This window comes from Balaenoptera borealis, assembly GCF_965194805.1.
Source record: "Balaenoptera borealis genome assembly, chromosome: 13".
NCBI lineage: Eukaryota > Metazoa > Chordata > Mammalia > Artiodactyla > Balaenopteridae > Balaenoptera > Balaenoptera borealis.
In genome coordinates, this window is record NC_138870.1 from 46,722,311 (window position 1) to 46,750,241 (window position 27,931).

At 50.7% G+C, this 27,931-nt stretch overlaps 5 protein-coding genes across 18 annotated transcripts in view; 2 read left to right on the forward strand and 3 right to left on the reverse strand.

The window, feature by feature from the left end:
• Positions 1-2,688, reverse strand: part of SARNP (SAP domain containing ribonucleoprotein) — a 52,693-nt gene extending 50,005 nt beyond the window's left edge. For both annotated transcript variants that reach the window (XM_082351134.1, XM_082351133.1), the window contains exon 1: positions 2,558-2,688. In XM_082351134.1, the coding sequence (XP_082207260.1) occupies positions 2,558-2,593 (36 nt within the window). In that variant the 5' untranslated portion in view covers positions 2,594-2,688. The remainder of the gene's footprint in view (positions 1-2,557) is intronic.
• Positions 2,689-2,891: 203 nt separating this feature from the next.
• Positions 2,892-5,553, forward strand: ORMDL2 (ORMDL sphingolipid biosynthesis regulator 2; the record flags this gene model as incomplete). 4 transcript variants are annotated; one of them, XM_082351137.1, is made up of 4 exons in its annotated part: positions 2,892-3,025; positions 3,958-4,132; positions 4,303-4,454; positions 5,069-5,553. In XM_082351137.1, the coding sequence occupies 4 exons, from the start codon at positions 2,892-2,894 to the stop codon at positions 5,202-5,204; spliced, it is 597 nt and encodes a 198-aa protein (XP_082207263.1). In that variant the 3' UTR covers positions 5,205-5,553. The 4 variants fall into 4 exon arrangements, with proteins under 4 accessions (XP_082207263.1, XP_082207264.1, XP_082207265.1 ...); XM_082351138.1 differs by having other exon boundaries at positions 4,303-4,495; positions 5,069-5,204; XM_082351139.1 differs by having other exon boundaries at positions 2,904-3,025; positions 3,272-4,132.
• A 233-nt stretch (positions 5,554-5,786) lies between these two features.
• Positions 5,787-13,253, reverse strand: DNAJC14 (DnaJ heat shock protein family (Hsp40) member C14). 3 transcript variants are annotated; one of them, XM_082350946.1, is made up of 8 exons: positions 13,166-13,253; positions 12,113-12,630; positions 10,201-11,666; positions 7,959-8,065; positions 7,632-7,751; positions 7,130-7,290; positions 6,948-7,050; positions 5,787-6,738 (listed from the first exon to the last, which is right to left on the reverse strand). In XM_082350946.1, exons 3-8 carry the CDS (start codon positions 11,608-11,610, stop codon positions 6,528-6,530), a joined length of 2,112 nt encoding a protein of 703 aa, XP_082207072.1. In that variant the 5' UTR covers positions 11,611-11,666; positions 12,113-12,630; positions 13,166-13,253; the 3' UTR covers positions 5,787-6,527. The 3 variants fall into 3 exon arrangements, with proteins under 3 accessions (XP_082207072.1, XP_082207074.1, XP_082207073.1); XM_082350948.1 differs by lacking the exon at positions 13,166-13,253 and adding an exon at positions 12,789-12,921; XM_082350947.1 differs by lacking the exon at positions 13,166-13,253 and having other exon boundaries at positions 12,113-12,728.
• Positions 13,254-13,511: 258 nt separating this feature from the next.
• LOC309609471 (transmembrane protein 198-like) lies at positions 13,512-17,988 on the forward strand. Of its 7 annotated transcripts, XM_082351030.1 has the most exons (6): positions 13,512-13,710; positions 14,720-14,979; positions 15,515-15,682; positions 15,921-16,151; positions 16,596-16,756; positions 16,879-17,988. In XM_082351030.1, the coding sequence occupies exons 2-6, from the start codon at positions 14,805-14,807 to the stop codon at positions 17,014-17,016; spliced, it is 873 nt and encodes a 290-aa protein (XP_082207156.1). In that variant the 5' UTR covers positions 13,512-13,710; positions 14,720-14,804; the 3' UTR covers positions 17,017-17,988. The 7 variants fall into 7 exon arrangements, with proteins under 7 accessions (XP_082207156.1, XP_082207154.1, XP_082207155.1 ...); XM_082351028.1 differs by having other exon boundaries at positions 15,570-16,151; XM_082351029.1 differs by having other exon boundaries at positions 15,570-16,151; positions 16,599-16,756.
• Positions 17,989-18,164: 176 nt separating this feature from the next.
• MMP19 (matrix metallopeptidase 19) lies at positions 18,165-24,242 on the reverse strand. 2 transcript variants are annotated; one of them, XM_082350982.1, is made up of 9 exons: positions 24,018-24,242; positions 23,254-23,339; positions 22,245-22,375; positions 21,783-21,998; positions 21,065-21,310; positions 20,348-20,473; positions 19,584-19,748; positions 19,295-19,422; positions 18,165-19,113 (listed from the first exon to the last, which is right to left on the reverse strand). In XM_082350982.1, the coding sequence occupies exons 1-9, from the start codon at positions 24,102-24,104 to the stop codon at positions 18,679-18,681; spliced, it is 1,620 nt and encodes a 539-aa protein (XP_082207108.1). In that variant the 5' UTR covers positions 24,105-24,242; the 3' UTR covers positions 18,165-18,678. The 2 variants fall into 2 exon arrangements, with proteins under 2 accessions (XP_082207108.1, XP_082207109.1); XM_082350983.1 differs by having other exon boundaries at positions 22,245-22,850; positions 24,018-24,214.
• Between the last annotated feature and the right edge of the window lie 3,689 nt (positions 24,243-27,931).

Below are 27,931 nucleotides of genomic sequence, written 5' to 3' on the forward strand. Positions count from 1 at the left end.
GGGCTTTCACTGGTTGCAGCGAGCGGGGGCTACTCTTCGTTGCGGTGACCAGGCTTCTCATTGTGGTGGCTTCTCTTGTTGTGGAGCACGGGCTCTAGGCACGCGGGCCTCAGTAGTTGTAGCACACGGGCTCAGTAGTTCTGGCTCACGGGCTCTAGAGCGCAGGCTCAGTAGTTGTGGCGCAGGCTCAGTAGTTGTGGCACATGGGCTTAGCGGCTCCACGGCATGTGGGATCTTCCCGGACCAGGGCTCGAACCCATGTCCCCTGCACTGGCAGGCAGATTTTTTTTTTTAAATAAATTTATTTATTTTATTTATTTTTATTTTTGGCTGCGTTGGGTCTTCGTTACTGTGTGCGGGCTTTCTCTGGTTGCGGTGAGTGGGGGCTACTCTTCGCTGCGGTGTGCAGGCTTCTCATTGCAGTGGCTTCTCTTACTGTGGAGCACAGGCTCTAGGCGTGCGGGCTTCAGCAGTTGTGGCACGTGGGCTCTAGAGCGCAGGCTCAGTAGTTATGACGAACGGGCTTAGTTGCTCCGCGGCACATGGGATCTTCCCAGGCCAGGGTTCGAACCCGTGTCTCCTGCATTGGCAGGCGGATTCTTAACCACTGCGCCACCAGGGAAGCCCCAAAATCAAATTTAATATAGAACTGACAAATACAGATTTTTATGTAAGGTGGAACTCCACAAACCAACATAAAATCCATAAAGGCAACTCATAAGGCTGGTGACTTACTCTAGGGGTTTCAAAAATGGAACTAATAAGGGGACTTCCTTGGTGACACAGTGGTTGAGAGTCCGCCTGCCAGTGCAGGGGACACGGGTTTGATCCCTGGTCCAGGAAGATCCCATATGCCACAGAGCAAATAAGCCTGTGCGCCACAACTACTGAGCCCACACGCGCCACAACTACTGAACCCACGTGCTGCAACTACTGAAGCCTGTGCGCCTAGAGCCCATGCTCCGCAACAAGAAAAGCCACCACAGTGAGAAGCCTGCGCACCACAACGAAGAGTAGCTCCCGCTCGCCACAACTAGAGAAAGTCCCCACGAAGCAACGAAGACCCAATGCAGCAATAAATAAATAAATAAAAATTTTGGAACTAATAGGAAAAAAGTATTAGATCTTCTATTCATATTTCCTTTTTATCCCATTCATTCAAAAATTCCTTTTCTGTGTATATTTTATAACATACATAACGCTATAGTAGTACATAATTTATACAAGTAAGCATACATATAATGGAGGTAGTTGCTCAACTTTTTCTACTTGTCATTCTATTAGTAGACCACTGATACAATCTACACACTTCAGCACCACCAAGTTAACAGTAACTCCAGGATAACACAAAACCCCACTAGTACAGCTTAGAATCCAAGAGCAAGAAACCTAGCAACTTTCACAGAAAGTCTAATTCGTGTCAACTAATAAGTGATTACAAGTACCTCTCTCTGCCCTTATTCTCCTTATACTTTTTTTTTTTTTTAAAGCTCATCAAACTTTAAAGGATCAGTTTTCAGCTTGGCCTAAATCAGCCTGGTTTGTCAAAGGTTCCTGGGATGTGACCAAAACATGACCGAAACACGTGATGGGAAAACTACTTGTGAAACCACAAATGTACAACTAATCGAGATATTCTCTTAATTCACCCTAAAAGAAACTACTTTTTTCTTCCAGGAAAATAATAATCTAAACACGAAACAGCTATTAAGATTCCCAAGACACAACTTAAACCGGCTTCTGTGACTGTCACCCAGTGGTGAGACCAAGAGATGCAGGGTCCGTCCGCGATACGAAGTGGGACAGAAGTAACCCTAACCTTGCAAACGTTTTCCCAAAATATTACAGCCCTGAGTGACTTGTCTCTTGGGTGGTGGAGGGCAGGGTTGGGGGAAGGCTGGCGGACGGAGAACAGCGTTGAGAGAACTCGAAAAACTTTTCAACCTGGGGTATCTGTGCCTTCACTACCTCTTAAGGTCTCCTAAACCTCAGGCCTCTAAGGGGGAGGCCCATCTTCGGAGGGCTCTCCTCAGGTTTCCAAGTTTGCCCCGGGGGCGTCACCCCACCTAAAAAAAGGGAGGGGAAGCATTTTCTGGATCAAGTTTGAGACCTAGACAGGCAGAATACACGAAGCTGCCATCATCTGCTACCGTGAATCTCAGCTTTGTACAAGAGACTGGAAAGCATCAACCCAGGGAAGAAAAAGGGGTCCCGGGCCCGGCACGGGTCCAAGAGGAGGGGACCACTGACGTAATGCAGTCTGACGAGAAAGGAAAAGAGAGGACAGGTTGAAGGCACTTACACAACACGATGGGGAAGTGGCGGACGACACCACAGTGGAGGAAGGAGCCGAATAACAAGTAAAGATACAGTAAAACCGTGAGAAGAAATGGGAAATTAGGGAAGGCGTAGTGGGGAAGAAGGGAGGCACAAAAGAACAGAACTACGGCGGGAGCCGGAAAACGACGTAGAAGAACCTGCAAGGAAAAGGCGCAAACCAGCCGGCAGAATTCAGTCTCCGGAAAAGTCCGACCCGGCCCTCCCCGCCTCACGGTACCTTCAGCTTATGGAGCTCCACCGTTTCAGTCGCCATCTTGGTACCCCTTCACTCCGCCAGGCCCCCACCCGCTGCCTCTGCCTCAGCCTCCGCCTCCGCCTCCGGGAGCTCCCGCCTCGGCGCCGACAGCCACGGCCGGCCAATCGCTGTGGCTTTTACTCCCGCCTCCTACCATCAACTCTTTCCATTAGTCAATAGCTGGAGTCGCCCTCACTCCTCCAGCGGCTTTCCCCACCTCTCTCAAAAGCTGGGACCTGGAGAAGGGCAGGTTCGGCACATCCCGAAGGACGGAAATGGTGACCAATTGTGCGTCCCGGTGGCGGACCGCCAGCCAATGGGTGGTGGCAACGCTAACTCCGCTTCACCAATAGGGAGAGCGCAGATGGGCCGGGGCCGCTGCTTCCTGGAGACCGCAGGTGTAGAAGCAAGCGCCGCGCCCCAAGCTGGACGGGCTTCCGAAGCTGGCAGGTAGGGTTACGGGAGACTGGGAAGCGGTACTAAGGCAAAATGGTGGGAAGCGAAAGGGGGTGGGGGGAGGTGGAGCGGCGGCGAACGATAGACCGAGAGAGGGGCGAAGACGACAGCCCTGAGGGGAGCCGACGAAGGAGAGAGGGAGCCTGGGGGAGCAAGGGGCGGATTCAGCGCTAGGGTTTAGGGAATTTCAGGTAGAGGGCGGGCCAGAGCTGCTTCTTAACCAGGCGTCATCAACTTTAGGGCGAGCACGATTTTAAAACGGCCAAGTTCCGACGATCATAGCCGCCCTGGAGGCGGGACTAGGGCTCCATCTCTCGAGACGCTCAGCTCACGTCCCTTCCTAGTTCAGTGCAAAAGCCCTGGACACATTCTTGCAGCACCCCACGCTTGAGAGAAAGAATTAGGATGCTGCCTGCTTACGTGCCAAGGAGATGACACAGGAGAGGCAAGCCCCCGAGGAAAAGGTGGGGTTAGAATAGATTAGAAAAGGTAGCTTTACCCCCTCAACCTTCCTTAGTGGTTCCTTGATTGTTTCCCATGACCCTCTTCTGGAATTTTGGGTGTACCTATTGTCTTCATGGTTCCTTATTAACTTCCTCAGGAAAGTAAAGTGACATACTTCTGTTTCCCTTGCTCCTTGAAGCACACCCAGCCTATGCTTACTCCTTCAAGTTACAGTTGAAGTGTAAGGATCAGAAGAAAGATTACCATAATATGTCTCTAAGATGTAGAGAGGACTCTTCTTGCCTTCTAAGTTTTTTTCCCCAAGTCTTCAGTTTTTCCTTTGTGCATGATGGGGAAGTTCTCTCATTCCCAATAGAGTCCGGGGGATTTGGGCTGTTCAGGGGACAACTTCGAAGAACAAACTCAAAGAGGGGTTGAGAGGAAATTAAGCTGGACTCCTGCCTGATCCCCCGCTGTGGTAGGATGAATGTGGGGGTGGCACACAGCGAAGTGAACCCCAACACTCGAGTGATGAATAGCCGGGGCATCTGGCTGGCCTACATCATCTTGGTAGGACTGCTGCATGTGGTCCTACTCAGCATCCCCTTCTTCAGCATTCCTGTTGTCTGGACCCTGACCAACGTCATCCATAACTTGGTGAGCACTAAACCATGACTTTTACCCACCCCAGGCTTTTCCCAACCAAAAACAAAATAAAATCACCAATTATTTGGGGATTTCTGTCTTCCTTTTGGGATCTTAGCATACTTCTTGGGCTGAAGGACTGCTTTCTGCCCCCCTCACACTGCCCCCTTCCCTCCTCCCAGGCTATGTATGTCTTCCTACATACGGTGAAAGGGACACCCTTTGAGACCCCTGACCAAGGAAGGGCTCGGCTACTGACACACTGGGAACAGATGGACTACGGGCTCCAATTTACCTCTTCCCGAAAATTCCTCAGCATCTCTCCCATTGTACTGTGAGTCCAGGGGGAGATACGGGAGATGCTTCAAAAGCCAGGTACAAAGGTCCACAGGGAATCTTTTAAAAAGCAGACTTCTACTCACTTAGACCCTGTGAAGATATGATATACTAGGTCTAAATCTAGAGAGAACAGTAAAAAGTAGAAGACAGTAATCAAGCATTACTTGCTGCCTCCTTGGTGGTAGGGGAATGGAGACGGGACTGAGAAAAGATAAAACACCAAGTAAAACAAATTATTTTACACTTCCAAAAGAAGTGACTAAATAAAGGCAGAACTGACGTGAATCTGTAAGAACTAACTGAGAAGTGGAAGCAAAAAGGATTCTAACAGTCATATAGGCTGAAACTGCTTCAGCTGTCATTTGCCACCTGTCATTAACAATAAAAAAAAAACCCACAAACTAATTTATAGATCTCCAGTTAAAGGTGCTATCCGATTATCTCCCCAACCCCAAAGTAAATACTGTTAATATAGCTGGAATATTTTCAGATATCCTAGGACTGCATGCAGTAAAACTGGTCATGTAAAATAGAAGAGAAAGTTGCTGCAAAGGCCTGAATATGGATAGGGAAGGCCAACTTCACTCAACCTATTTCTTCTCTCCCCAGCTACCTCCTGGCCAGCTTCTACACCAAGTATGATGCTGCTCATTTCCTCATCAACACAGCCTCACTGCTTAGTGTACTGCTGCCCAAGTTGCCCCAATTCCATGGGGTCCGTCTCTTTGGCATCAACAAATACTGAGGAATGGGGCTGGGGACGTTGGAACAAAGGGATGTAACATCCCTCCTTTTTCTATACTGTCTTCTATATCTTGAAAGCCTGAGAACTATGTTTCCCAAACTCCCAGTGGAAACTCAAACTTTCCCAAATTTTCATTGGAAAATGGGGTTCCCTGGGCCCAGCCCTGCTAGGAGCAGGTTTCTTTGACTCAGGAAAGACAGGTGAGGTAAGGGGCAAATCACTCTCCACAGCAGGAAGCCATGTTTGGGCAGCTTTTTGGTTGATTAAGTTTTTCCATATCATCCACTCCCACCACCTTCCAGCTCTGTTTTACTGTGTATTTTCCTTATAATAAAGGTAATTTTTTTCAGATATGGCTACAGTTTGGTCAGCAGGAAGGGTAGGGAGATGTCTTCATAAGGCTGGGGAAGAAAGATGCAACAATGACTTACAGAACTACAAAATTTCTCTAAGGTTTTTTTGTCCCCTCTCCCTTGGTCCAGTAGGAGGTGCCCTTCACTCTCAGCTAACACTTAGGAGGGAAAAGATTCTCAAATGAAAAAAAAAGGGCTTCAGCTATATGGGCAAAGAAGAGAGGGAAGATACAGGTTGCCAGTTATGTATTTATAGAAAGATAATCCCCTGGCTTTAAATAGATATGTACATACAAATATGAACAAACTTAAAAAAATACAAACCCTTGGATCATAAGGGGGCTGCCAGGAGCCCCTCTATCCTTCCCCCTCACCCAAGGGCAGAGAGCGTGAATCTGTTTTTTAAAAATTATTAGTTTTGGCCATCCCTGCAGCAACAAGCACGAAGTTGGGTGATTACCCACAAGGTGAGAGTTTCCGCTCTCTGAACTCTATCTCCTATAATTAGGGTTACATGCTTTCTCGTTCTGTCTTTTTACTAGTATATTGGGGCAAAGGAGGGGGCTCCCTCCTGAAATGGGTCAAGAAATAATACAGACACGTTTAAAAAGAGGGGGGAAAGTGTCATCTGCTGTAGAAGCAAAAGACAAGAAAAGGCATACAGACACCAGGGAAATACCCAGTTCCCACACTACTATGGGAGATATCATCCAGCCCAGGTCCAGGCCCTAGGTTCTTTGTTCTAGCCACCCCCTATTTCTTTGGTATTGTCAGAAGACAAGATTCAGTTCCTGGGTGCTGGTGGAGGAGGGAGAGTGGTTCCAGGGCTTCCTGTAAGTACTGAGTGAACAATTTGAGCTTAAAATTTTCCCTTTTTTAAATATTTAAAAATAAACAAATCAAACTCCATCCTGTGCTGTACACAGCCCTTTTGACTCCCTGACATTGATTTGAGGAAAGAGTGGGGGTGTCAACGTTGGAAGGGCCTCCTCACTTTCTTCCGCCGCTTCGGTTTGGCTTCTCCCTTGGGTACTGTGCTGTTGGGCTTGGAGGCTGCAGTGGCCCCAGGGCCCGGCTGAGGAGCTGCAAAGAAGTTCCCGTTGGACATCTGGCCTGGGGGTACTTTAAAGATCCGGCTCAAGAAATCCTGAAGGTCAGCAGGAGGGGCATCTGGGGTAGCTCTGAGAGGAAAACAGAAGACATGATGAAGCAAGAGATATTGGAGTCAAATGGTTACCTATGTTACCTATTTATACCTATTTTAAAGATATACTGAGTCAGTTCCCAAACTTCTTAAAGGGTGAGACACCTACATGTCCTAAACAGCATGTCATGAAACCATGTTCAGAACTAGAATAGTGGATAGATTATTGAGAGGAATACCACCTACCTCTGCCGCCCACTGGTGCCTGGCATCCGTGAACCAAATGAGATGTGATAGGGGACTCTGTGGGTATCTGGGGAGATTCCCACACGCTGGCATCCAGCCCACTCTGCAAGCATGAGAGATAATTAGCCAAAATATCACAGTTCTGAGGATCTATGAGCCCATACTTCCAGAGGACAGTGTACCTGTGATGTCATACACCTTTCCATCCATCAGCGCAAAGTAGGTGATCTTGAGGCCCAACATGCTTGACTCTGCCCAAAAGTCTCCTTCCTCAGCAGGATGCAGCCTATTACACTCAGCACAGTATCTGGCACTCTTAGGTTCCCGATCCATTTCAAACCTCCTGCAATCCAACAAAAGGACAGTTCCTTAATAATCTATCAAGCTTACCTAGAGCATTGCTGTAGTCTCCATTACTGACATCTCATCATTACTGACAAATATGGTTACTGACTCAGTTGTTACAAATGCCTACGTACACCCTGCCCTCAACCTTCTATCTTAAAGCTAGAACTACTATCTTTTCTTCTTGCTAATTCAAATCCTCAATCTCTTAACAATATGGCAAAAGTAGAAACCTCAGGGTCTTGTTACTTACCATCTGGATCCCACAACTACCGACAATACAAGGAAGGTTTTTAGCTACCCAATCGCTGTCCCACTCCTGTCCTATTTAAATCATACCTATGTTTTCCCTGGCATCGGCTGCACATCATAGTATTCATTGCTTCTTTGAGGTCGTCCTGCAGCTTGGACAGAAACTCATTCACTGACCGGCTCAGCTCATTTTCTGCCATTCGCTTCCTGAGAGAAAAAAGGCTTTCTAAGTCAGAGGGTATTGAGTGAGGGACAAAGGGAGACAGATCTATTGGCTTCTTGAGGCCCCTGGCCAGCTAGACAAGCCACCTCAGTTCTCTCTGCCTCAGAGAGCCTCCATCCACAAGTCCAATGATCTCTGCTATTGAAGATTATTCATTTACCCCACCTGACAATTTCCTAGCTCCAACTTACATCTCATATTCCTTCCGTCTTTCAGGGTTGCTGACAATGTCCCAAGCTGCCCGCAAAACCTTGAAGGCCTCCTCAGCCCGGGGATGATTATTTTTGTCAGGATGAACCTACCAAAACACAGATTTCATCACATATCCATTCCAACCCTCTCCCTATTTTGGGTCAAAATAACCTCATATCAAAGGGTTCTCCTTCACCACCCTTTTGAAGAGTCAATATAGCTTAATGGTTAACTGCTGTGGCTCTGCAGACAGATCTGGGTTTAAGTCCCAGCTCTGTCACTTATTAGCTATATGACCTAGAATATTTTATCTATCATGGATTGTTGGGAGTATTAAATGAGAATACACATGAAGCATATGGCACAGAATCTGGCACCATGGCGATCTACCATCCCAGTGTGCCTGGGATTGTCCCAGTTTTAGCACTGAAATTTCATGTCTCAGGAAACCTTTCAATCCCAGGCAAGCAGGGATGGTTGGTTTAGTATGTGTGTGCCTACCTGGCACACACATACTAAACCCTCATATTTTAACTTTATTGTCAGTCATAAAGTTAAGAGTTCCAACATACTCAAACTCTATTTTCTAACTAGGAAATTCTCATATCTACTCAGAACTTCCTACAGTAGTTTGCCTTTCTGTCCCAAGAGTGAAATATTGATAATATATCACGATCCTCACAGGCTTTTTATCCTCTTTTCACCCTTTTCTCCAAGACAAATAATATCCTCACTTCCTACAGCTTCCTGATTGTTCCCATCCTCATACACCAAAAACAGAGATAAAGCTAGTCTCTTGACTGAGGCCAAGTAAACAGAATGCTGTTAAATCTCTCACATTCCCAAACTTATAGAATGTGGGTAATGGTCAATTTAGGGCCTAATAAAGGCAGTGAGAGGTTGTATAAAGGAAGCCCACAGGGACTTGCCTGGTGGCCCAGTGATTAAGACTGCGCTTCCAACGCAAGGGGCACGGGTTCAATCGCTGGTCGGGGAACTAAGATGCCACGTGCCGTGTGGCACGGCCAAAAAAAGAAGCCCACAGATACTCTGGCCCAGAACAAGAGGGAGAACTTTGGATAGTAGGGCAGGTCTACTGAGGATCAGGGAACTTTACTACAGCTCTACTTCAAGAAAGTAAGTTGAAACTGAGAATTTTTGAATGATACTCCCCAAGAGAGGATGTCTGCTAAAAGACATGAAGCTGAGAAAAGAGCTCTACCATTAGTAACAATTTGAGTGTGAACACTGTTCCCCACTCTCAGAATATCCCAGGCCATCCACTAAGGGACATACATTTCCCACCAAACTATTGATAATTTAGTCGTCTGGTAAGTTACAGGCCTGGTACTTTATTGTGCCTTGAATGGTTAATGGAAACTTTGGTTGCCCATTCCCCTTTAGTGTCATGCAACCACTGAGATAATTTACACACTGTGATATTTTACCAGTCAAGTTCCATACACTCAAATAGGCCTCCAATGCAATTTACACACATTACTTATATTCATAATAGCTTTACTTGTACAGAAATAGCATATCTAAAAATAGCATCTGAATAGCTATTTCTAAAAGCAATTTGATTGCATGTTTGTATTAAACCATTTCCCTCGAGTATGATAAGTCACAACTCCCACCTATACCCCCCTTACCAATAAAAGCAACCATATTTTCATGTATGACATGAAAACGTATGTACATGCCTCTCCAAGATTTATGTCCCATTCTCCTTCCTTTTCCCACTCTGGGTTGTTGGTCTTGAAACAGCTGTTTTCTCTCACCTGGTCCTGGAATAATCACTCACATGTACTCCCTGAACGTTCCCACACTAGTGCACACTTGCCTCACTGGGACAGACAGTTGGATTTCCCTGTATTCAAAAAACACTCATTTGTTTAGGAGAGAAGAACTGCCAGGCTTTCTGACTAGGTCTCTTCTCCACCCTACTCAGAGGGATTTCACCTGGATATTCCAGGGTGAGTGAGTCCAACACTGTCTAATACACCAGGTTCGTTGATTTTCATTAAGAAAAAGAATCTCATGACAAAAAACTTCAAGGGAAAGTCAGATCCCATAGTAAAGGGGGGGAAAGTCTTTATGACTCTTTCCTAAGAATTAAAGATGCTCTTCGTCTTCAAGTTGACTTTCTACTCTGCCTTCCCTTTATTCCACTCTCCCAAAAATTGTAATAGAAAATAAAATATGGGAACAAAGAACTGGAAACAGGGGAAGGGTACTCACCATCACTGCCAGCTGCCTATAGGCCTTCTTCAGTTCAACATCTGATGCTGTGGCTTCAACCCCCAACACATGAAAAGGGTTTAGCTCATCCTCAGGAACCCCAGCCATGGTCAACAGTCGAGCCACTTCCTCTTCAGGCTGGCAGTAGCGACCACTAGCTACAGGTGCATTCCCCTGCCTATTGGTCCTCTGCTTGAACCAAGGCAACTCCAGCCAACCCCACTGAACTATTCTTACCAGCTGCTGCCACGGCCTGCTCTCTCTCAGCAGAATCAGGCACCGCTGCCAGGTGGGAGAAGCCAGCCAAGAGAAGAGCCAGGTGGCTTTACCCCTCCAGCCTAACCGGTCACTCAGTCCTACCAGAAACCGCCAGCCCAACTGTAGACAGCCCAACAAAAGGGCCAGAGCCAGGAGCAGCAAAGCACCCAGTAGCCTAAGAAAACGGGTGAACAGCCCTGCCCCATAGCAAAACCCTTGGCTCAGAAACTGGAACATCACCTGGGCCCTGCCCCCCAGCCGCCCTGCCCAGACTCCCACCCAGACCCAAAAAAGGTCCAGATCACTGCCTTTCAGCTGCCTGCATGCACAGATGAGATGGCCACAAGTTTCCACGTACTCCCCCACTAATACCAGCAGTTCGATCAGCCACCAGAAGCCTGCCTGTCCAAGCTGACACAGTTCCTCTGCTCCCCACAATCCCAGTCCTCTGCGCTTATCTGCCTGACTCCGTTTCCGACCCAGCCGATGTCGACCAGGGGATCTGGGATCTCTGCGTCCACCCTCCCGAGTATCCTCCTTGGCTGGAACGCGGTGCCGTTGTCTCCGGGGTGCAGGTTTCTTTCCACTGGGCACACGTGAAAAATCACTGGGAAACTTAAGAGGTTCCTCCTCATCATATTCCTCTTCCAACTCTTCATCTTCCCCCAAAGCTGGAGAGGTACAATGGTGGCAAAAGTTGCTAGAAGAGCTATCTCCTCCCTCAGAGTAAGGCCCTTCAGGGATTCCAGGGGTTCCCTGGCAGTTACAAGCAGGTGGAATGGAAAGAAAAGAAGGGTTCCCATCCTCCTGGTACCCAGCCTCATTCTCTCTGGAGAGTTCCTGGTCCACTCCTGACTCTTCTGAAGATGCCTCACTCTGATCAGGGTCCTTTCCATCCCTAGGGGGTCCTGGACCCCTTGGAGGGCCATGGCTTGGATCTGACCAGTGGGCTGGATTTGGGGGCTGTGTGTACTTAGGACTAGAGTGCTCTGTGAGGCAGCGGGTACCATTAGGAGCAGGCCCAGCTGAGTCCCTGAGTCCTGAGAATGAAAGTATTTCAGGGTCCACAGAGGGTCCTAAAGTCCTGAGGGAGGCACCACCACTGTGGTGGGCTCCACACAACCCTCCTTCTCCGGGGTGCTTCTGGGCCATGACCCCAGGGCTTCCTGAGGATTTTAGGTCACAGCCATCATGGTAAGTTCTGATGCCTGTAACAAAGGTATCAAGGTGGGGATGATCAAGGATAGGACCAAGAGAGAGGTTACATAATCTTAAATTGGGGATATATATTTAACGGACCCACCTCCCTTGTTTTCCCGAGTTCTTTTGGGCATTCATTACCCCAGCAATAAAGCCAATACTACATTAACGACAACCCTGCTCCCTCCCCCCTCCTCCAAATCCCCTTATTTTTTTCTTTCTCCAGAAAGCTATAATGCTGAATCAGGGAAAAAGGAAGGTACAACAAAGGGTGTGGTCCTGGGGTCACTCTTGGGAAAAAGGGAAAGACGACCGGAAAGGGGGCCGCAGACTGCCAGAAAAGGGTGGGGACCGTGCGGTCCTTAAGGAAAATCTGGGGGCGGAGCTTGTGGTTGCCCCTGACAGAGACAACCGCGAACCCTCGGGCTGGGTAGAGGGGACCAAGGTAACATACCGAAGAGCGGAGGTAACTCCTCCCCCTCGAGCAGCCGGGCCGAGGGCCAGGGGGAGCTACGAGAGCAGCTCCCCCGGCTCCGCCTCCCGTTCACTCTCTGCTTCCGCCTTCCGTCCCCGCCGCGGCGGCCGACCTGGGGCTACTTCCACTTCCGGGGTCACCGGGGAAGACACGGGAAGGAAAAGTAAAAGCGGTTGGCGGAGGCGCGAGCCAGTGCTGCAAGCGCGGAGTCGAACCAGTGGGGGCGGTCCTGGGGAAGCACTGGCCCCGCCCCTTAAAGGGCTCTCTGCTGCCGCCCTCCGCGTGCTGAAGTGGGATCCCCGAAGGTTGCGCCACTGGAAGCGAAGCAAGTGGGCGCTGCAGCAGTGCCTGCGGACTGGGGGCAGATTCTCAGGTTCCTCTGGCTGTATTCTTGGGCTTGTGCCGAGACCGGGAGATAGAGGAAAGCCACCGAGCCAGTCTTTTTCCCTTGCAGTCAAAACCAGGGAGCGTAGGGGAGCCACCGCACTGATCCCTTGCTGTAATGAGGACAGAGGCCCTTTTGTATCATGCGGGGGTGGAGCGGAGGGGAGGACGCCCCGGGCCTGGCCCCGCCCTGGCCCTCCTACGCTGCCCCTTTCTTCCCACCAACCCTCGCCGCCCCCCCCACGCCCCCGCCCCCGCCACCGCGCCTGACCCAGCTGGCGAACTGCCCCGTATAACTGTAGCTCCCACGGCCCGGATCCGCGCCTCTGGGTGCAGCTCTCAGTCCCCGTCACGAAGCGGGACCGGAGGACTGAGAGCGTGGCTCCACTGGGCTTAGGACCCGAGCGGAGTGCCAAAAAACACTGCACTCATCTGCATGCTGCTTTGCATCTCGTTTGCATACCAAGCTGTTCGGTCGACGTTGACAAGCGCCCCCGCCCCCACTCAGACCCGGCTTGGGTACCCTCTCTGTCGGTCCCCTCCTCTGCACACGCCTCTCCGTTAGTCCCCCTTCCAGACCCCGTCTTTGCTCCGCAAGTTTTTCTACCCATGAACCCCTCGTCGGCGCCCCCAGACCAGTAAGAGCACCTTCCCGGGGTCCCCGATCCCGACCACCAAGTTCTCCAGAAGACAATACTCCAATTCTCTGGGAAGTGGAAGAAACCAAGCCGGAGTAGGGGGGCGCTGGGACACCAGTAGGGGTTTTGAAAGCTTCTAGTTGTTGAGTCAGCGCCTAAGTATTCAGAGACCTTTCCCCAAACCTCTTGTGGTTCACCCAAGACCGTTCCCTGCTATGGAAGGGGGTCTCTGATCCCAGCCTAGAGCCGTAGGCAAACTGGGTCCCCCCACACACAGGGAAAAGAGTTGGAGGGTCCCGCCCCGTGATGTCACCCCCCCCCACCCTGTCCCCTTCCTCCACCCCACCCCACCCCCCCCCCCGCCCCCAAGCTGGTTGCTTTTAGCTCACGGGGCTTGGGCTACGACTTGCAAGAGTTTAGGGGGCAACGAACAGAGTGACCCTGCGGGTACCCACGCCCGACAGCCGCCTGAACGCCTAGGACTCCGGGCAGGGATGCAGCTGGGGGTCTAGGGAAGCACATCTACCCCCTCCTCTCCTCAGCCCTGACAGGGTGGTGAGTAGTTAACACCCCCTCCCCAACCTCTCCTTGTTTAGAGTCCCCAGACTTCCAAGCGGATTGAGGAGAGAAACCCCAGGGATTGCCCAAGCCAACTCTCCTGCTTGTTAAGACCTTGATGTCCAAAAGAAGACAGCTGAAGGGAAGTGCCTGCACCCACCCTACCCCACTCCCATAGTGCCCCCACTGCCAGCCCCTCCTTGGTGTTCTCCTTTCAGGAACAGAGATCATATCCCACTGGCAGCCCTGGCACCCCAAGGGAAAGGGGGAGGTAGGAAAAGTCCCACCCGTGTCCTGAGGGGAGGAGCAAAATACTACCAGGATGTGAGATGTTGTCTGTGGGCAAGGTGCCTGCTTAGTCCGTGAGGGATCGTGGGAGTTGGACTGTGGCTGAACGCCCCTTCCCCCAATAACTCCTCCATCTGAAGCCAAGGCTTCAAAACCCTGATAAAGTGTGGCTTTCTACTGGATTCCTTGTCCCAAACTCTTGGTGTCTGATTTTTCCTCCTCTTCCTTCTCTTGGGTTGGAGCAACTGTCGGGAGACCCCCACCATGATTCATTCTCTCCCCTTCCTTCTCCTTCTCCCCCCCTCTATTAAGTCCATTCTTCCCAGTCCGGTGTGATAATTTTGAGTCCCAGCTGCAGATGGGGCAAGCTTTCTTTTCGGCTGGAACAAGCTGCTGAGTCTTTAGCCTCCAGGCTCACTAGTACCCCTGGGCCCCTCCCTCCACAGACCGAGGACTTCCTACTGCTCCCACCCCACCCTGAAAAGCCAGGGGACAAAGACTCATTACCTTTATAAGATTTGAAGTTCTACTTAATGTCCTTGTTTCAGAGGGTGATAAAGAGACAGCTGGCTCCCCTTAACCTGGTCCTATAGGTTTCTTCAGTTACCCCAGCAGGGCTAAGCTCCGTCCTGAATTTGGCCTTTCTTTAAAAGAAATAGAGGTACAGAGTCCTCAAGATTCATGGGCACCTGAGTTCCTGCCCCCTACCCCCTTGCAGGTTTCCCAGCCCCCTCAAGACATTCATGGATGGATGAGAGGAGCTGACACTGACCTCCCTCTCTGTGACCACCTTCTCTTCGGCCATGGAGGAAGCCTTGCTGCCCCTGGCCATGACCTCTGACCCCAGGCCCTTTAATCAACAACTCCCAGAGCCTCCAGACCCAAGATGTGTCTTGGAACCCCAGGACAATCCTGAATTGGCACCCGCCCTGGTGTGTGCTCTTTGCTGCTGCTTTGGAATCATCTACTGCTGCTTCGGTGAGGGCAGGGCCAGGGTTCTGGGGGGCAGCTGCCCAAGACCGTCACCCTCAAGGATGATGCCAACTTTCTCCTTTGCTCCTGAGCCACCTCTTCTCCTCTGTCAGGGGATGCCTACCTTCAGTGTGGCTGATCTGCTCTTGCCAGCTCTTTTTCATCCCCCATGCCCACACCCTCCAGCTCTGAGCCCTGGCAACTATCATTTGCCCTCCCCTTGCCTCCTACCTCAGAATTCCGTTCCCAAATTACCCTCTATGCTTAAGGCTTCTTCACCCTTCCCCAATAATCTGAATCAGCCTGTGCCGATTTCTTCCCGTCTGCCATCCCTGGAAGGACGAAACCTTGTTTCTGTACTTACTCCCCTCAATGCATCCGTCTTACCTCCTGATTTGCTCTCCCATCCCCTCTCAGTTCCTGAAAAGTCCCTACCCTCCCTAGATGATCCCTTTCTGCCCTTTGCCTTGAGGTCCCTGTGTGTGCTGCTCCTGCCTTCTGCTCCCCTGGTCAGCCAGTCCTCTCCTTTCTGATTCATCAGAGCCATCCCTGGAGACCTCTTTCTGCCTCTCAGTGCCTCCTGCCTCCCTTCCCAGGCTACCGCTGCTTCAAGGCAGTGATGTTTCTCTCCGGCCTGCTATCAGGAGCCCTGGTGATCTTCCTGCTGTGCCACAAGGAGCGTGTGCTAGAGACACAGCTGAGCCTGGAGGTGAGCGCGGGCCTTGCGCTAGGCATCGGACTCCTCTGCGGCCTAGTCACCATGCTGGTTCGCAGTGTCGGTCTCTTCCTGACTGGTCTCCTGCTAGGCCTAACCCTGGGCGCCGGGGTCCTGCTGGGCACTGAGCCCATCTACCAACCACCTTCAGCCTGGGTGCCGGCTGGGGGGCTGGTGGGGCTGGCACTGCTGGGAGCCCTGCTCACGCTTCGGTGGCCACGTCCATTCACAGTTCTGGGCACAGCCCTGCTGGGTGCTGCGGTGCTGGTGGCCTGTGCTGACTACTTCCTGGAGGGGCTGGCACTGGGCAGTCGGCTGGGCCAGCGCTTGCAGGCACTTCCAGCCTTGCCTCCTCTCTGCTGGTATAGCTGGGTCTTGCTGGGGACCTGGCCAGCCCTGGGGGCCCTTGGGGCCCTGGCCCAGTGGAAGCTCATGGATGAGGAACGTGGAGGCCACTCCAATGGTGAGTTACTGCCATGGTACAGAAAGCAGCCAACCTGTGCCTTCTCATGTCCCTGGTTCCCAGACTTGAGGAGGGGAAGGGGGAAGATACACTTGAGGCAAAAGGCAGAGGTGTCTAAGGTGAATGGGGCAGGGCACTGAAGAAAGTTAGAGTTGGAGGAGCCAAAGTTCTGGGTAAGAATGAGAAGAGTCATTGTCGGTGGGGGGGAGCAGGGAAGAGTTATTGGGGACTGATATGGAAGGAAAGGAAGATGTCAGGGAAGTCCAGAAGGAAAGGGTAGGAGGATTACAAAGAAAAGTTTCTTTAGAATAACTGGGGGGGAAATGAGATTTGAGAGAGACGTAACAGGGAGACTGAATGGGTTTCTCTAGAGTATGAGTGTATTTGGGGGTGGGTTTCAGAGTCTTAAGAGGCCTCCCTGAGTCTGTATTGCCCCCTCCCAAGCAGTGGTCTTGAGCCACCAGCGAAGGCATCTCCAACTCCTTCGGATCCGTCAGCAAGAGGCTAAGTGGCACCGGACCTCCCCTGGGGTGGGGCTCTGTGAGGGCAGCTACCGGCGCCCACTCCACCCCAGCGCCCGGAGCCCTGCTGACAGTCTGGCTCCAGTGAGTGGAGGGGTAGGGGGTGCTCAGGGGCATGGGAGAGAGGGCACATGGGGATGCTTAGGGTGGAGGGGGGCTCTGACCCAGCCCCTTTCTTCTGCCCTCTCTGCCCTGTGCCCCTCCAGAGCTATCTCCAGAGCCTTCGAGAGCGCCAGCTGGGACCAGGCACCCAGGCCACAGCTCCCCACACTGTCCTGGACCTGGATTCTGACTGTGGTTCCACTGTACCCCTCACCACACCTTCTGGTTCCACCCGGACCTGAGCCTAAACCTCCACTGATGCCCTCACCCCTAGCAAGGGCCTGGGAACACTAGGTGGGCAGGGCCTAGGCCCACAGGATCCAACACAAACTTCCCCACCTCTTGGGGATGGAATCTGTGCTCCAACCCAGAGCAGCCCTGTAGGGATATGTTTTAGGTACAGATAGAGAGGAATCTTGTGGAGAAGGGAGAGGAATGGAAATATGAGTACCTACCTCTGTCCAATAATAGAGGTGCCTTGGTCCCTAAAGTAACTGACTCCCTAATTCCCTCCAAACCAAACCAAGGAGGACCGTTACCTAAATAGCCTTCTATATACCCGCCTCAGTGTGCCTCACAATGGTAAAATAAGGGGTTTTGTTTTTGTAGGACCTATAGAAAATCAGGAAGCCCCCTTAAGCACTTGATAGCTTTTTGATGGGGAGAAGGGCAACAGAGGAGCTCAAGGATCCCTAATCCCCAGGTCCCTCATTAGGGGGCAGTTGGGTTCCTGGTTAGCCTTTCCCTCTGGACCCTGTAGGCTCAAGCCCCCTTCTCCTACCTCAGTTGGGGGTACTGTCCTCCATGGTGCTTCCCTTTCCTTTCTTCTTAATGTGGGGAAGACCACAGGGCAGTGCCTGGCTCAGCACCCACCTTCCCCCAAAGCTGGCTTCTTGCTCCAAGGAGACAGCATTGGCCCACATGCCAGAGTCTTGCCCTTTTGCCCAAAGGAGCCTGGTCTTCAGGGCTGCGTGAAAGACAAGTGCCTTCTCTGCCTCTCATTATAGGTGACACTAATCTCCTTAACCAGAACATTGTCCCAGCCACTAACCCATTCTAACTCTCCACTACCCCTGATTCTCCTGCCCAAAGTCTGTTCCCTGGTTCCCCAGACAGCATGAAGGAAGATATGTCCCTGCCCCGGGGAAGCAAGGTTATGATGGGAGGGAGGAAGAACACGGGAGCATGTGAATAAAATGGCATTGAACATTGAACCAGGGAGTCCAGCCTCTACTGTTGCTGCTCTTTTCTTTCTTTGCACCCCAGAACAAAGGGTTAGCCATACTGACAAGTCCTCTGTCCCTTAAAGATCTGATGAGGGTACCTTTATCAGACTGGACTACCGTAGGAGCTGCACACGCACAGCCAGAGGAAGAGTTGTTCACTGCTCTCTCATGAACGTGAAGTTAACCTTTATTAAGCACAAATGTGCCAGGCACTTCACATATAGTATTTCATTTAATGCAACAACCCTGCAGGATTAGTATTAACCTTATTTTGCAGATGGGAAATCCAAGGCTTAACGAGGTTAATTAACTTGCCCAAAGTCATAAGCAAGTAAATGTGATTCTCAAGGATTACAAAGCCATTGCTCATTTTACTGGCTATGCTGTTTTCTTGCACTTTATCTAGAAAGAACAGGACCCAGGCTTTCCCAGTTGTGGCCTCCTGTCAGCTAAAGGCCTGATGGCTGCCTTTCCTCTACCAATGTCCTCCAGAGAGTAGATGACACAGTTGGAAGTGCTATCTAGGATGGGGAAGAAATGGATGGAGTTGGGGGCTGAGTTAGAGAGTCACTGACCAGGAGGGAAAGAATACAGGGGAGTGGTGGCTGGAGCTGGGACATTTAGAGGCATGAGGTCCATGGTTCGTGCTCGTGCTGCAGCAGACATTTGATTGAGGTCTTAGATTTCTGGGTGGGTGACGTTACCAGGGAATAAAAGGGCGGTGGAGGCTGTGGCTAAGGGGGTAATGTCCAAGATCGTATCTCCAGCTGAGCGGTCAGTGTGCAAAGTGATATCTATGGCCAAGGAAGTGGTATCCAAGGTTGTTCCTGTGGCTGAGGAAGTGGTGTCCCCATCTGATGGTGTGGCGTCTGGGGTCTGGGGACGACAGTGCATCAAGTTGTGGGCGATATCTCTGGGATAGCCTTTCTCTACTCGAAGCTGCCGATTGAGGCGCCAGTACTGTTTGCCCTTAAAGAAGTAGACGCGGCCATCCCGCCAACTCATGGCACCTGAGGGCTGGTCTGGCACTCCTGTAAACAACCCCTTGGTTGGTTTGGGGTAGCGGCTGAAATCAGTTTGGGCCAGCTCGTCCCACTGCCAGTAACCGGAGCCCTAGGTGTGGGGCAGACAGGGAGAAAAGGAGGATGAGAAGAGAGCTTAGGGACCCCCCCAGAGGTCTACCCTCAGCCCACAGCAGCTGCAGAAGAACTCCCTTCAAGAGCAAGTCCGCTTCTCCATGTGAGGTAGCCCGCCGCTCCTAAGAAGGGATTTGCCCTTGCTTTGAACATTATACCTTAAAGAGGAACACCTTTTTGTTGAGAGGCCAATAGAGAGCAGCATCCAGGTTGGGTTCTACCCTATTCAGCTTCTTGGGGAAGCCAGGAGACATCTTGAAATTAACATAACGCCACACCTTGTCTCCTGAGAGCATGTAAGGAAAGAACAAGTCACCTCTGTCCCCAGGTGATAGCTTTCAGTTCCTCCTTTCCACCATCTCAGAAACTTCTCATCCCTCCCTCCTTTTATGGATTCTCTGATCATAGGCCCTCCTCAGGTAACACACTGTAAACTAGTCCCCTTACCCTTAAAGAAGTGAATCCATTGCGTCCGAGGAGAGTAGACAGCAGCATCCAGGTTTCCTGGGAGCCCCTCCCAAAGGGCAGACACTTGGAACAAGGGACCCAGCCCTGAATCTGTCACGGTCCACACGTAGTTTCCCTTGAAAGCGTAGGTCTTCCCTCGGGGCCCTGAGAGCATAGGCATGTCAACAAGTCAAAAAGATAGGGGTCAAATAAAGACTTGTGGGTATCTCAGGCAGACTAATCATTTGCTGTCCTCCCACAGGCTGATTTCTCAAAAATTCATTCAACTTTAATTCAAAGAGAAGATTAAGGGCAGAGAAGGAGGACCCAGTGTTCAGCCTCTCCTTTATTGTTCACAGCAAATCAGCCCTGGCCCAACAAAACAAAACAAAAGCCCTGCAGATAGCTGCTCCCCCTTGGGGACCTCCCCTCCTACCCCAGGTGGCTTCCAAGTTGTACTTCCATGCGGGTATAATACCCTCTCTAATAGACATTCCAGTTAAGACTGTTTTCTCCATCCTGCTGTATTTCCAGATGTTTTTAGTGGCCCTCATAGGGTGGCAGCAGAGGTAAATTCCAGCCTGGCCCACCTTTAATTTGGCTCTGAATCCTCCCTCCCCATACCACATGCCTCCTTCCACGGCCACTAACCCCTGTCTGGTGGTTAACTGCCATTGCTTACACTGAGCTCCCATGTCACTCCCATCTCAAGGTCAGCAGGCCACCCCACTGCCTGCCTACAGCCTAGAGGGGAAGGGTCTTACCCAGCATCATGGCATCCAGTTCACCACTGCAGGGGTCTGGCATGGGACTGGGTTCTGTGGGCACTTGGGGTACAGTGGGGAGCTCCATCTCTTCTTCCTCATCCTCTGTCTCTGGGCTTTTCTTGCCTGCAAGGTAACATAATCCTGCTCAGGGAGAGAACTCAGAGCACTGGCCTCCCCACTCTTCTACTGTAAGTTCAGCTCAGAGGTCCCATAGAGAGGAAAAGGGAAACCTAGAGAGCTTTCCTTGGTGGGAGGAAAGATCATATTGATATCAGCGGGAGACATGTTTTTAGTTTTGAGAGGCACTAGAAAGGGAGAAGGGGGTTTGCTGGAATGTTCATTCTTCATCCCTTAGAACAGGTATGAGGGGAGAGAGCTCTGGCAGAAAGATTAGACCTGGAAGTGTCAGAAAAACAGCTCCTGGGAGTTCCCTGGTGGCCTAGTGGTTAGGATTCCGGGCTTCCACTGCAGCGGCCTCATGGCCTGGGTTCAATCCCTGGTTGGGGAACTGAGATCCCACAAGCCACGCGGCGAGGCCAAAAAAAAAAAAAGGAAAGAAAAACAGCTCCTGAAAATGAAGAAGGCCGAGTAACTGGGCAGGAGGAAGAGAAAGAAGCCAAGCCATTTCCCTCCATGAAGATTAGACTTGTCTCTTCATGCCTGAAGAGATACTGGTCAGACTGACCTTCATGATCACTAGGGGAAAGGACTGACCATAGAGAGCCTGGATCCCAGCCACATCATCCGGGTGCAGCTTGAAGTGGGGCCGGTAGCCAGCATAGACAGGGGCCATGAGGGCCTGGGTGTATCGGGAGTGCCCAAGCCCCAGGGCATGGCCCAGTTCGTGGGCTGCAATGATGCGCAGGTTCACCCCCCGGTAGGTCTCCTCAGTCCAGAGCTCATCTTCATCAAAGTGCACACTGCCCAGCTCTGGGATGTCGGCATGGGCCAGGACCCGCCCTGGACAAAGGCAAAGATAGACAGGAAGGAGGTCAGAGTCTCCTAGGGTGGAGCATCCCCTGCCTGTTATAAACTCCAATGACTCCATTCCCTTAAAATTCCCCCATGTATATTCACTGTCTCTTGGATACCTCTCACTCCGTTCAGATTCCGCTGTCATCATTCTGTTCTCTCAGGGATGCCCATCACTCTGTCCCTTTACCTCCCAGCCACTCTGTCATCTCTGGCCCTGTCCTCTCTGAGGTATGCCTTGAGCAGAGGAACTTAAGCCAACGAAGAAGGCATAAGCTTCAAAGAAGAGGCTTGCTAAGTCCCCAGGAAGGTGACATGCTGCTCCCCAAGGGAATATTAGAAGGTGGTTAGAGAGTGTAGGGTGCAGTTGAGCATGGGGGTGGCCTGACATTAAGGTTCCAGAGTAACTGACTCAAGGGGACAGAGGTCTGTGAAGTGAGAGTCGAGAGCTGGTGCCTACCAGGCCCATCAAAGGTATTGGAGCAGTATGGGCTTTGGCGGCCATGGAAGGAGAGGCGGATATCAGCCCAGCCAGCCTTCACCTCCCGGAAGGTCAAGGGAGCCACATTGCTCCAGTACTGGAAGGCTTGAAACAGGGCTGCCCGGGCTGTGTAGGATGGGAGGGTGGAGGGCAGGTTCAAGATACGGAAGGTCAGGTGCTTCTTTCTCCAGCGGCCTGGTTAATTGGACCAGAAAATAGATTAGAAGCACAGATACTTTTGCCAGCTCCGAAGAGTTCCCCTGAGTCTGGGCACTCACTTAGCAAAGCTGTGAAACAACCCCTCCAGGCAAGTGATGATCAGTTAATTACCAGGTGACCATCCATTCAACACTGAGCTCATCCAGGCTGTCCCAATGCCACCTGTGCTCCAGAGCCATGCCACCCCCTCCTCTCCCTCCCTTTCCCACGCTCAGCCCTCACCCAGCAGCAGGTATTTAAGGGTCTTCTGGTTGAAGGGGTCCTCCAGACCACAACGGGGCTGCCTCATACGGGCCCTCGTGGCATCATCTAGCTGACCTGAGACTGGCAGCTCAGATGCTTCCTGAAAAGCTCTAGAAAGAGGGAGAGGGATGGGTCCAGCAGGGCAGTGGCATCTGGAATGACTGAGAACTGGGGATAGCTCTTTGGCCCCCCGCTGCCCAAGGTGGTGGCTGAGAATGGCCCAAAAGCTCTGAAGCTGATGAGATCACTCCAGGATCCAGTCCTCCTAATTGGGACTTCCTCTTCTGTTCTGCATAAAGGCAATACTCAGCTTCACCTCCTGTGTTCATGCTCTTATTTGGGTAAAGTGCCATCTGGCGTTGCCTTCTTCCTCTACTGCAATTTCTAACCTCCTCCTGATCTAGGTAAGTGTCCTGCCTCCTGCTCTGGAGACTCTCCCACCACTGCTCCCACCTGAGGGCCTGTCCTCCCTTTGCTTTCTTCCCTCCTGGCTGGACCCGTCCCTCCCAGCCCAGCCTGCTCTGGGGCAATTTCATCCATCAGGCGCCGCAGGTACTGTGACTTTTCAAGGGCCTGGGAACATATCTGAGAGCAGAAAGAAAAATGACCCATTAGATCCAAAATATGAAAACTTCAAAATAGAAATAAATAAATCCTGTATTAAATGTCTATGAAAGGCAACATCAGGTCAACAACTCAGCTCCAACTTAACTCAACTCACAGTTTTACATATAAATCATACTTCATGTGGAATGTGACCAAATAGTAGTATTTTGGATATAACATGGGATGGAGCCTCCAAAGAAGTGCTTGACTGTGCCCTCATCTTTGAATCCCCATCTCACCCCAGGCCCCACCACCCATTCCCTAGATCCCCAACGTGGACCTCGGTTAAGCAGAGGTGGGCCTGGGGACTGAAAGGGTTGAGAAGAGAGAAAGGAGACCTTGTGACCTTGACCCTGAAGGCATGCACCTTATGACCTCTCACCTCAGAGCCTCTATGATATCTTCTGGCCTGAAGTCATCAGGTCCTTCTAGAGGCTTCTGTAGGTACCCGTATTGCAACAAGTAATCCTATGATGAGGGTAGGGGTCAGCAGAATAAAAAGAGGTTAGTCTCCACATTGAGTTTACCATCTTTTCTTATTGAAGTATAGTTCATTTACAATGTTGTGTTAGTTTCAGGTATACAGCAAAGTGATTCAGTTTTACATATATATGTAAATATATATATATATATATATATATATATATATATATATATATATATATAATATATTCCTTTTCAGCTTCTTTTCCCATATAGGTTATTACAAAATATTGAGTATAGTTCCTTGTGCTACACAGTAGGTCCTTGTTGGTTATCTATTTTAAATATAGTACTGTATGTATATGTTACACCCAAATTCCTGATTTATCCCTCCCCCCAACCTTTCCCCTTTGGTAACCATAAAAGTTTGTTTTCTATAAAAAAAAAAAAAAAAAAAAAAAAAAGAGGTTAGTCTCTGGGTGAAGCTCTAAGTGACCTAACAGCCCATAAGGACAGGAGGGGACAGACGTGGAAGGACTAAAGGAGAGGCACATTAGGGGAGGAACAAGGGGAAGGAGTGGAGATGGGTAGGGGTGGATCATGGAATAGAGGAAGGAAGGGAAGGGAAAGCAGTTGTAGGTCAGAAGGGAGGCTTGGATGGGACCATGGAGCAGTTCCTCCATCCCTCCCCCAGCCTGGGTCTGACCTTCCCAGGGCACTCACCACTGCTGCCTCCTCTCCAGGCCCCAGGGCCCAGCACGAGACTGTCATGGGGAGTAGGAAGCCCAGCCACAGCCGCTGCCAGTTCATGGTCCCACCAGGCAAGAGCTCCAGAGGCTGTTTGTGCCTTCTGCCCTGAGATTTCTGGGAGCCTGGGGGAGCAGGGCTAGGTGGGGGGCTCTTCCCTTCAGTTCTTTTCACTCTCTAGTCCCTGGTCCTCTTTATAAAACTTCAGAGGAGGGGAATTGGGGGAGCGTCAGTAGGAGGTGACTCAGCCCAGAGATGTGTTGCAATTCACCATTAACCTCTGCCCTGCCAGAGAGCGGAAGTCAAGAAGAGCCTCCAACCCTGTCCCCCAGGGTCCTCTGCTGGAGACCGAAAGACTTTCCATATTGTCCTGGGGGTGGGTAACCTGGCAGGATCAGAGGCAGAATATCTGCAAAGACTAGGGATAGGGACCATGGCCATCCTCTGAAGCTGGACATTCCTGTGCCCCAGTGACCCTTGGGTAGCAAACCCCTCGTCTGCAACCTTCACGTCTCCCTATCTGCTCTAGGATAGGAAAAATAAAAATAAAACTAAGTGGTAGGAAGCAAGTTGCTTAGGTGCTTGGGTTTCAGGTGAAGAAATGAAGGATGAGATCTCAGTTTCTTTGCATCCAAGACCAAGTTGGGAATTCAGATGCTCTTGAAACCTACTTGTGTCTGCTTTAATAAAAAGTCATCCTTTCAAGCATTTAATGTACCTGGAATGTGTGGGTTGGGGGGAAGGATAACAAGGATACAAAGAAGTAAAGGGCCGGAGCCTGCCCGCAGGGACATTACAGATAGGGTGAGACCAACACAAGCCCCTGAAATGAGGGGAACCAGGGACCCAGGCAGGAGGTGCCTCATCCTGAGGGCCATGGGGCTGTGGTAAGGCTCGCAGAGGAGGCAGGCTTTGAGCTGGGCTGTGAAGACTGGCTATGAGTTGGATGGAGTAAAAGAGTCCTGAGGAACAGGGACGGTGCAGGTCTTGAGCAAAAGTGCAGAGGGGAAAAAAGCCAGCTGTGCTCAGTGAGAGGTTCTGAGGCTGTGCTTCGTGTCTACCCCAGGCTAGGTCAGTGCTTCGGGTGCTGCTTAGTATGTCTTTGTCAAATGAATGACCAGGCTGGGAGAGTGGCTGGGAGCCAGAGATTAGAGACGGTCTTGAATGCTATGTAAGAAAGAAGAGAAAAACTTACAGTTAAAGAACTACTTTGTGTTAGGTGATTCATATATTATCTCATTTAATTCTCACTATCCTCCTATGAGGGAAGAATTATTCTGACCTTTTTTTTAAAAAAATATTTATTTATTTATTTATTTATGGCTGCATTGGGTCTTCGTTGCTGCACGTGGGCTTTCTCTAGTTGTGGTGAGCGGGGGCTACTCTTTGTTGCAGTGCATGGGCTTCTCATTGTGGTGGCTTCTCTTGTTGTGGAGCACGGGGTCTAGGAGCACAGGCTTCAGTAGTTGTGGCTCGCGGGCTCTAGAGCGCAGGCTCAGTAGTTGTGGTGCACGGGCTTAGTTGCTCCGCGGCACGTGGGATCTTCCTGGACCAGGGCTTGAACCCGTGTCCCCTGCATTGACAGGCAGAGTCTTAACCACTGCACCACCAGGGCAGTCCCTCTGGCCATTTTTTTAAGAGAGGAAATGGAGATTCAGAGAGGGAAACTTGACTAAGGACATGGAACTCCTAACTGGCCTGGCATATATTCAAATCCCTCTGCCAACTCCTAACCCACGCTCTTTCCGTGCACCACGCTGACTCTTAGAGCTTTGTTCTCTAAGTGGTTAGGAGCCACTGAAGTTTCCACCATCATCTGTGCATCACACAACACTTACATACCATTCAAATGCACAGGGAAGTAGGGATAGGAATGGGGGAAGGGGTTACTGAACTCATGTTTTCAGTGGGACCCCAGTTCTGAGCCCTTCCCCACATCCCAGGCTGAAAGGCTGGCAGGCTACAGGGGAACCCTTCACACCCCAGGATGGAGGTGGGGGATCCTCCTGACTCACATCGTTGCCCTCAATGATGCTGGTCCTCTAGACCCACTCAGCACTCAACTGAGTAATAATCAAGTGACTAAGTCCCAAATGGCCAGTGACAGGCAAGCAAGGACATAGCCTCTGACTGATGAGTGACAGAGGCCGTGACTGAGGCCATGATCAAGGCTGCTGCCCACAGGAAATAAGGGAGCTTGGGAACCAGCTCTGTTCAGCCCCCTGCAGGGCTTTTCTCAGCCCTGCCCTTCTCTTCCTCTTTCCACCCCTCTATCCCTCAATCCCTCCTCTTTTGAGAAGAGGACATGGGCCAATTGAAAATTATATATTTTTTTCTGATTAAAGTCTTCTCTATTTTTTTTCTTTTTTTAAAATTTTTATTTTATTTATTTTTGGCTGTGTTGGGTCCTCGTGGCTGCACGCAGGCTTTCTCTAGTTGTGGCGAGCAGGGGCTACTCTTCGTTGTGGTGCACTGGCTTCTCACTGCGGTGGCTTCTCTTGTTGCGGAGCACAGGCTCTAGGCGCGCAGGGTCAGTAGATGTGGCGCATGGGCTTAGTTGCTCCGCGGCATGTGGGATCTTCCTGGACCAGGGATCGAACCTGTGTCCCCTGCACTGGCAGGCAGATTCTTATCCACTGCGCCACCAGGGAAGCCTTCTATTTCTTTTTTTTCTGAATAAGTTATCCATTGCTCATTAGTAAATTTGGAAAATACCAAAATAAGCAAGGAAGAGAATGAAAACCATCAGTAAATCCTACCCAGAAGAGAAGCACTAGTAACATTTTGATGCATTTACTTGGAACTGTCAGTGGCTCTGAGTTCAGCTCCAGCTCTGCCAGCCCAGCCTCAGCCCCTGGATGGAGACTGTGAGTGGGATGGGAGAGAAAGTGAAAGGAAGTAATGAGCACAGTGGGGGAGGGACAGGAGCCGAGAGGGGTGTGGGGAAAGGGAAAGGAGTAAAGTAAGATGAATGCGATAGAAGATTACTCCCTCCCCTTGGGCACCTCATATAGCAACAACAACAACAAAAAGCGGGGGTGGGGGAAGAATGCTTAGGAGTGTATGTTAGTACGTTAGTGAGAGAGATAATGGTTATTGTAAAAGGTAAAGGGTGGGCACTCACTCTGGCCTTGGAGCCACATTCTAGACACTAAGGAGCCAGGGAAAGAACAGAGTGAAACAGTAAAAGTTGCCAAATAGTTTATCTCATTTAAATCTCAACAACAACCCTGTGGGCTGGTATTATCACCTTCTATGGAAAAGGAGACTGAGTCTCTAACAGGTTACTTTGGGTCACACAGCTAGGAAGAAGCAGCAGAGCCTCAGGCCCAAGCTATGATCTTCGCAGTCTCCCAAGAGTTTCCACAGGCCCCCAAAAAAACCCCTTAGAGCCAGGAACTGCAAGCTGGGCATGTGTGCAAGACTGCATGACTAACTGTTCCCATAACGGCATAATGACCTCCACTTCCGCCAGTCCCCACCCCCTGCGCCAAGCTGGCCCAGCTCTTTTTCCCTCTGAATTTGTCATCTCTCACTGGGGGACATGTGGGAATGTGTGCGAAGGGTTAGGACATGCGGTCTGCCTGCCCCCAAAAGAGAACTTGAGTCTGAGAGAAAGAGCTCCTGGGTTCTTTGGCTGGCTTGCTCCCATCCTGCAAACTGCTTTCCCTCTCTGCCCACAGATTGTGGTACAAGAGTTTGTATAGAAATATTTTTAATTAAAATATTTTAAACTGTAGCAGCAGGAAGTAGGTAAGATTCTGAGAGTATTTTCTTATGTTCAGGAGCTATGGGGCTGTGGGTGAAGGGCAAAGGTTGGCAGAGGTCTCTAAGCCCAGGAGAAGCCAATCTCCAAATCCGCACCCACCCCCCTCTGACAGCATCCTCAC

Coding starts and splice junctions, on each gene's coding strand:
- DNAJC14 (XM_082350946.1), bottom strand. CDS start 11,610: ATGGCCCAGAAGCACCCCGGAGAAGGAGGGTTGTGTGGAGCCCACCAC. Junction 7,752..7,958: donor AGACGGAAGGAATATGAGAT/GTAAGTTGGAGC, acceptor TTTTTCTCTCAG/GAAGCGAATGGCAGAAAATG. Junction 6,739..6,947: donor GGCACCAGTGGGCGGCAGAG/GTAGGTGGTATT, acceptor TTTTCCTCTCAG/AGCTACCCCAGATGCCCCTC.
- LOC309609471 (XM_082351028.1), top strand. CDS start 14,805: ATGGAGGAAGCCTTGCTGCCCCTGGCCATGACCTCTGACCCCAGGCCC. Junction 16,152..16,595: donor ACGTGGAGGCCACTCCAATG/GTGAGTTACTGC, acceptor CCCCCTCCCAAG/CAGTGGTCTTGAGCCACCAG. Junction 16,757..16,878: donor CTGCTGACAGTCTGGCTCCA/GTGAGTGGAGGG, acceptor GTGCCCCTCCAG/AGCTATCTCCAGAGCCTTCG.
- MMP19 (XM_082350982.1), bottom strand. CDS start 24,104: ATGAACTGGCAGCGGCTGTGGCTGGGCTTCCTACTCCCCATGACAGTC. Junction 21,311..21,782: donor CAATACCTTTGATGGGCCTG/GTAGGCACCAGC, acceptor GCCTTTGTCCAG/GGCGGGTCCTGGCCCATGCC. Junction 19,114..19,294: donor AAAAGGTGTTCCTCTTTAAG/GTATAATGTTCA, acceptor CCCCACACCTAG/GGCTCCGGTTACTGGCAGTG.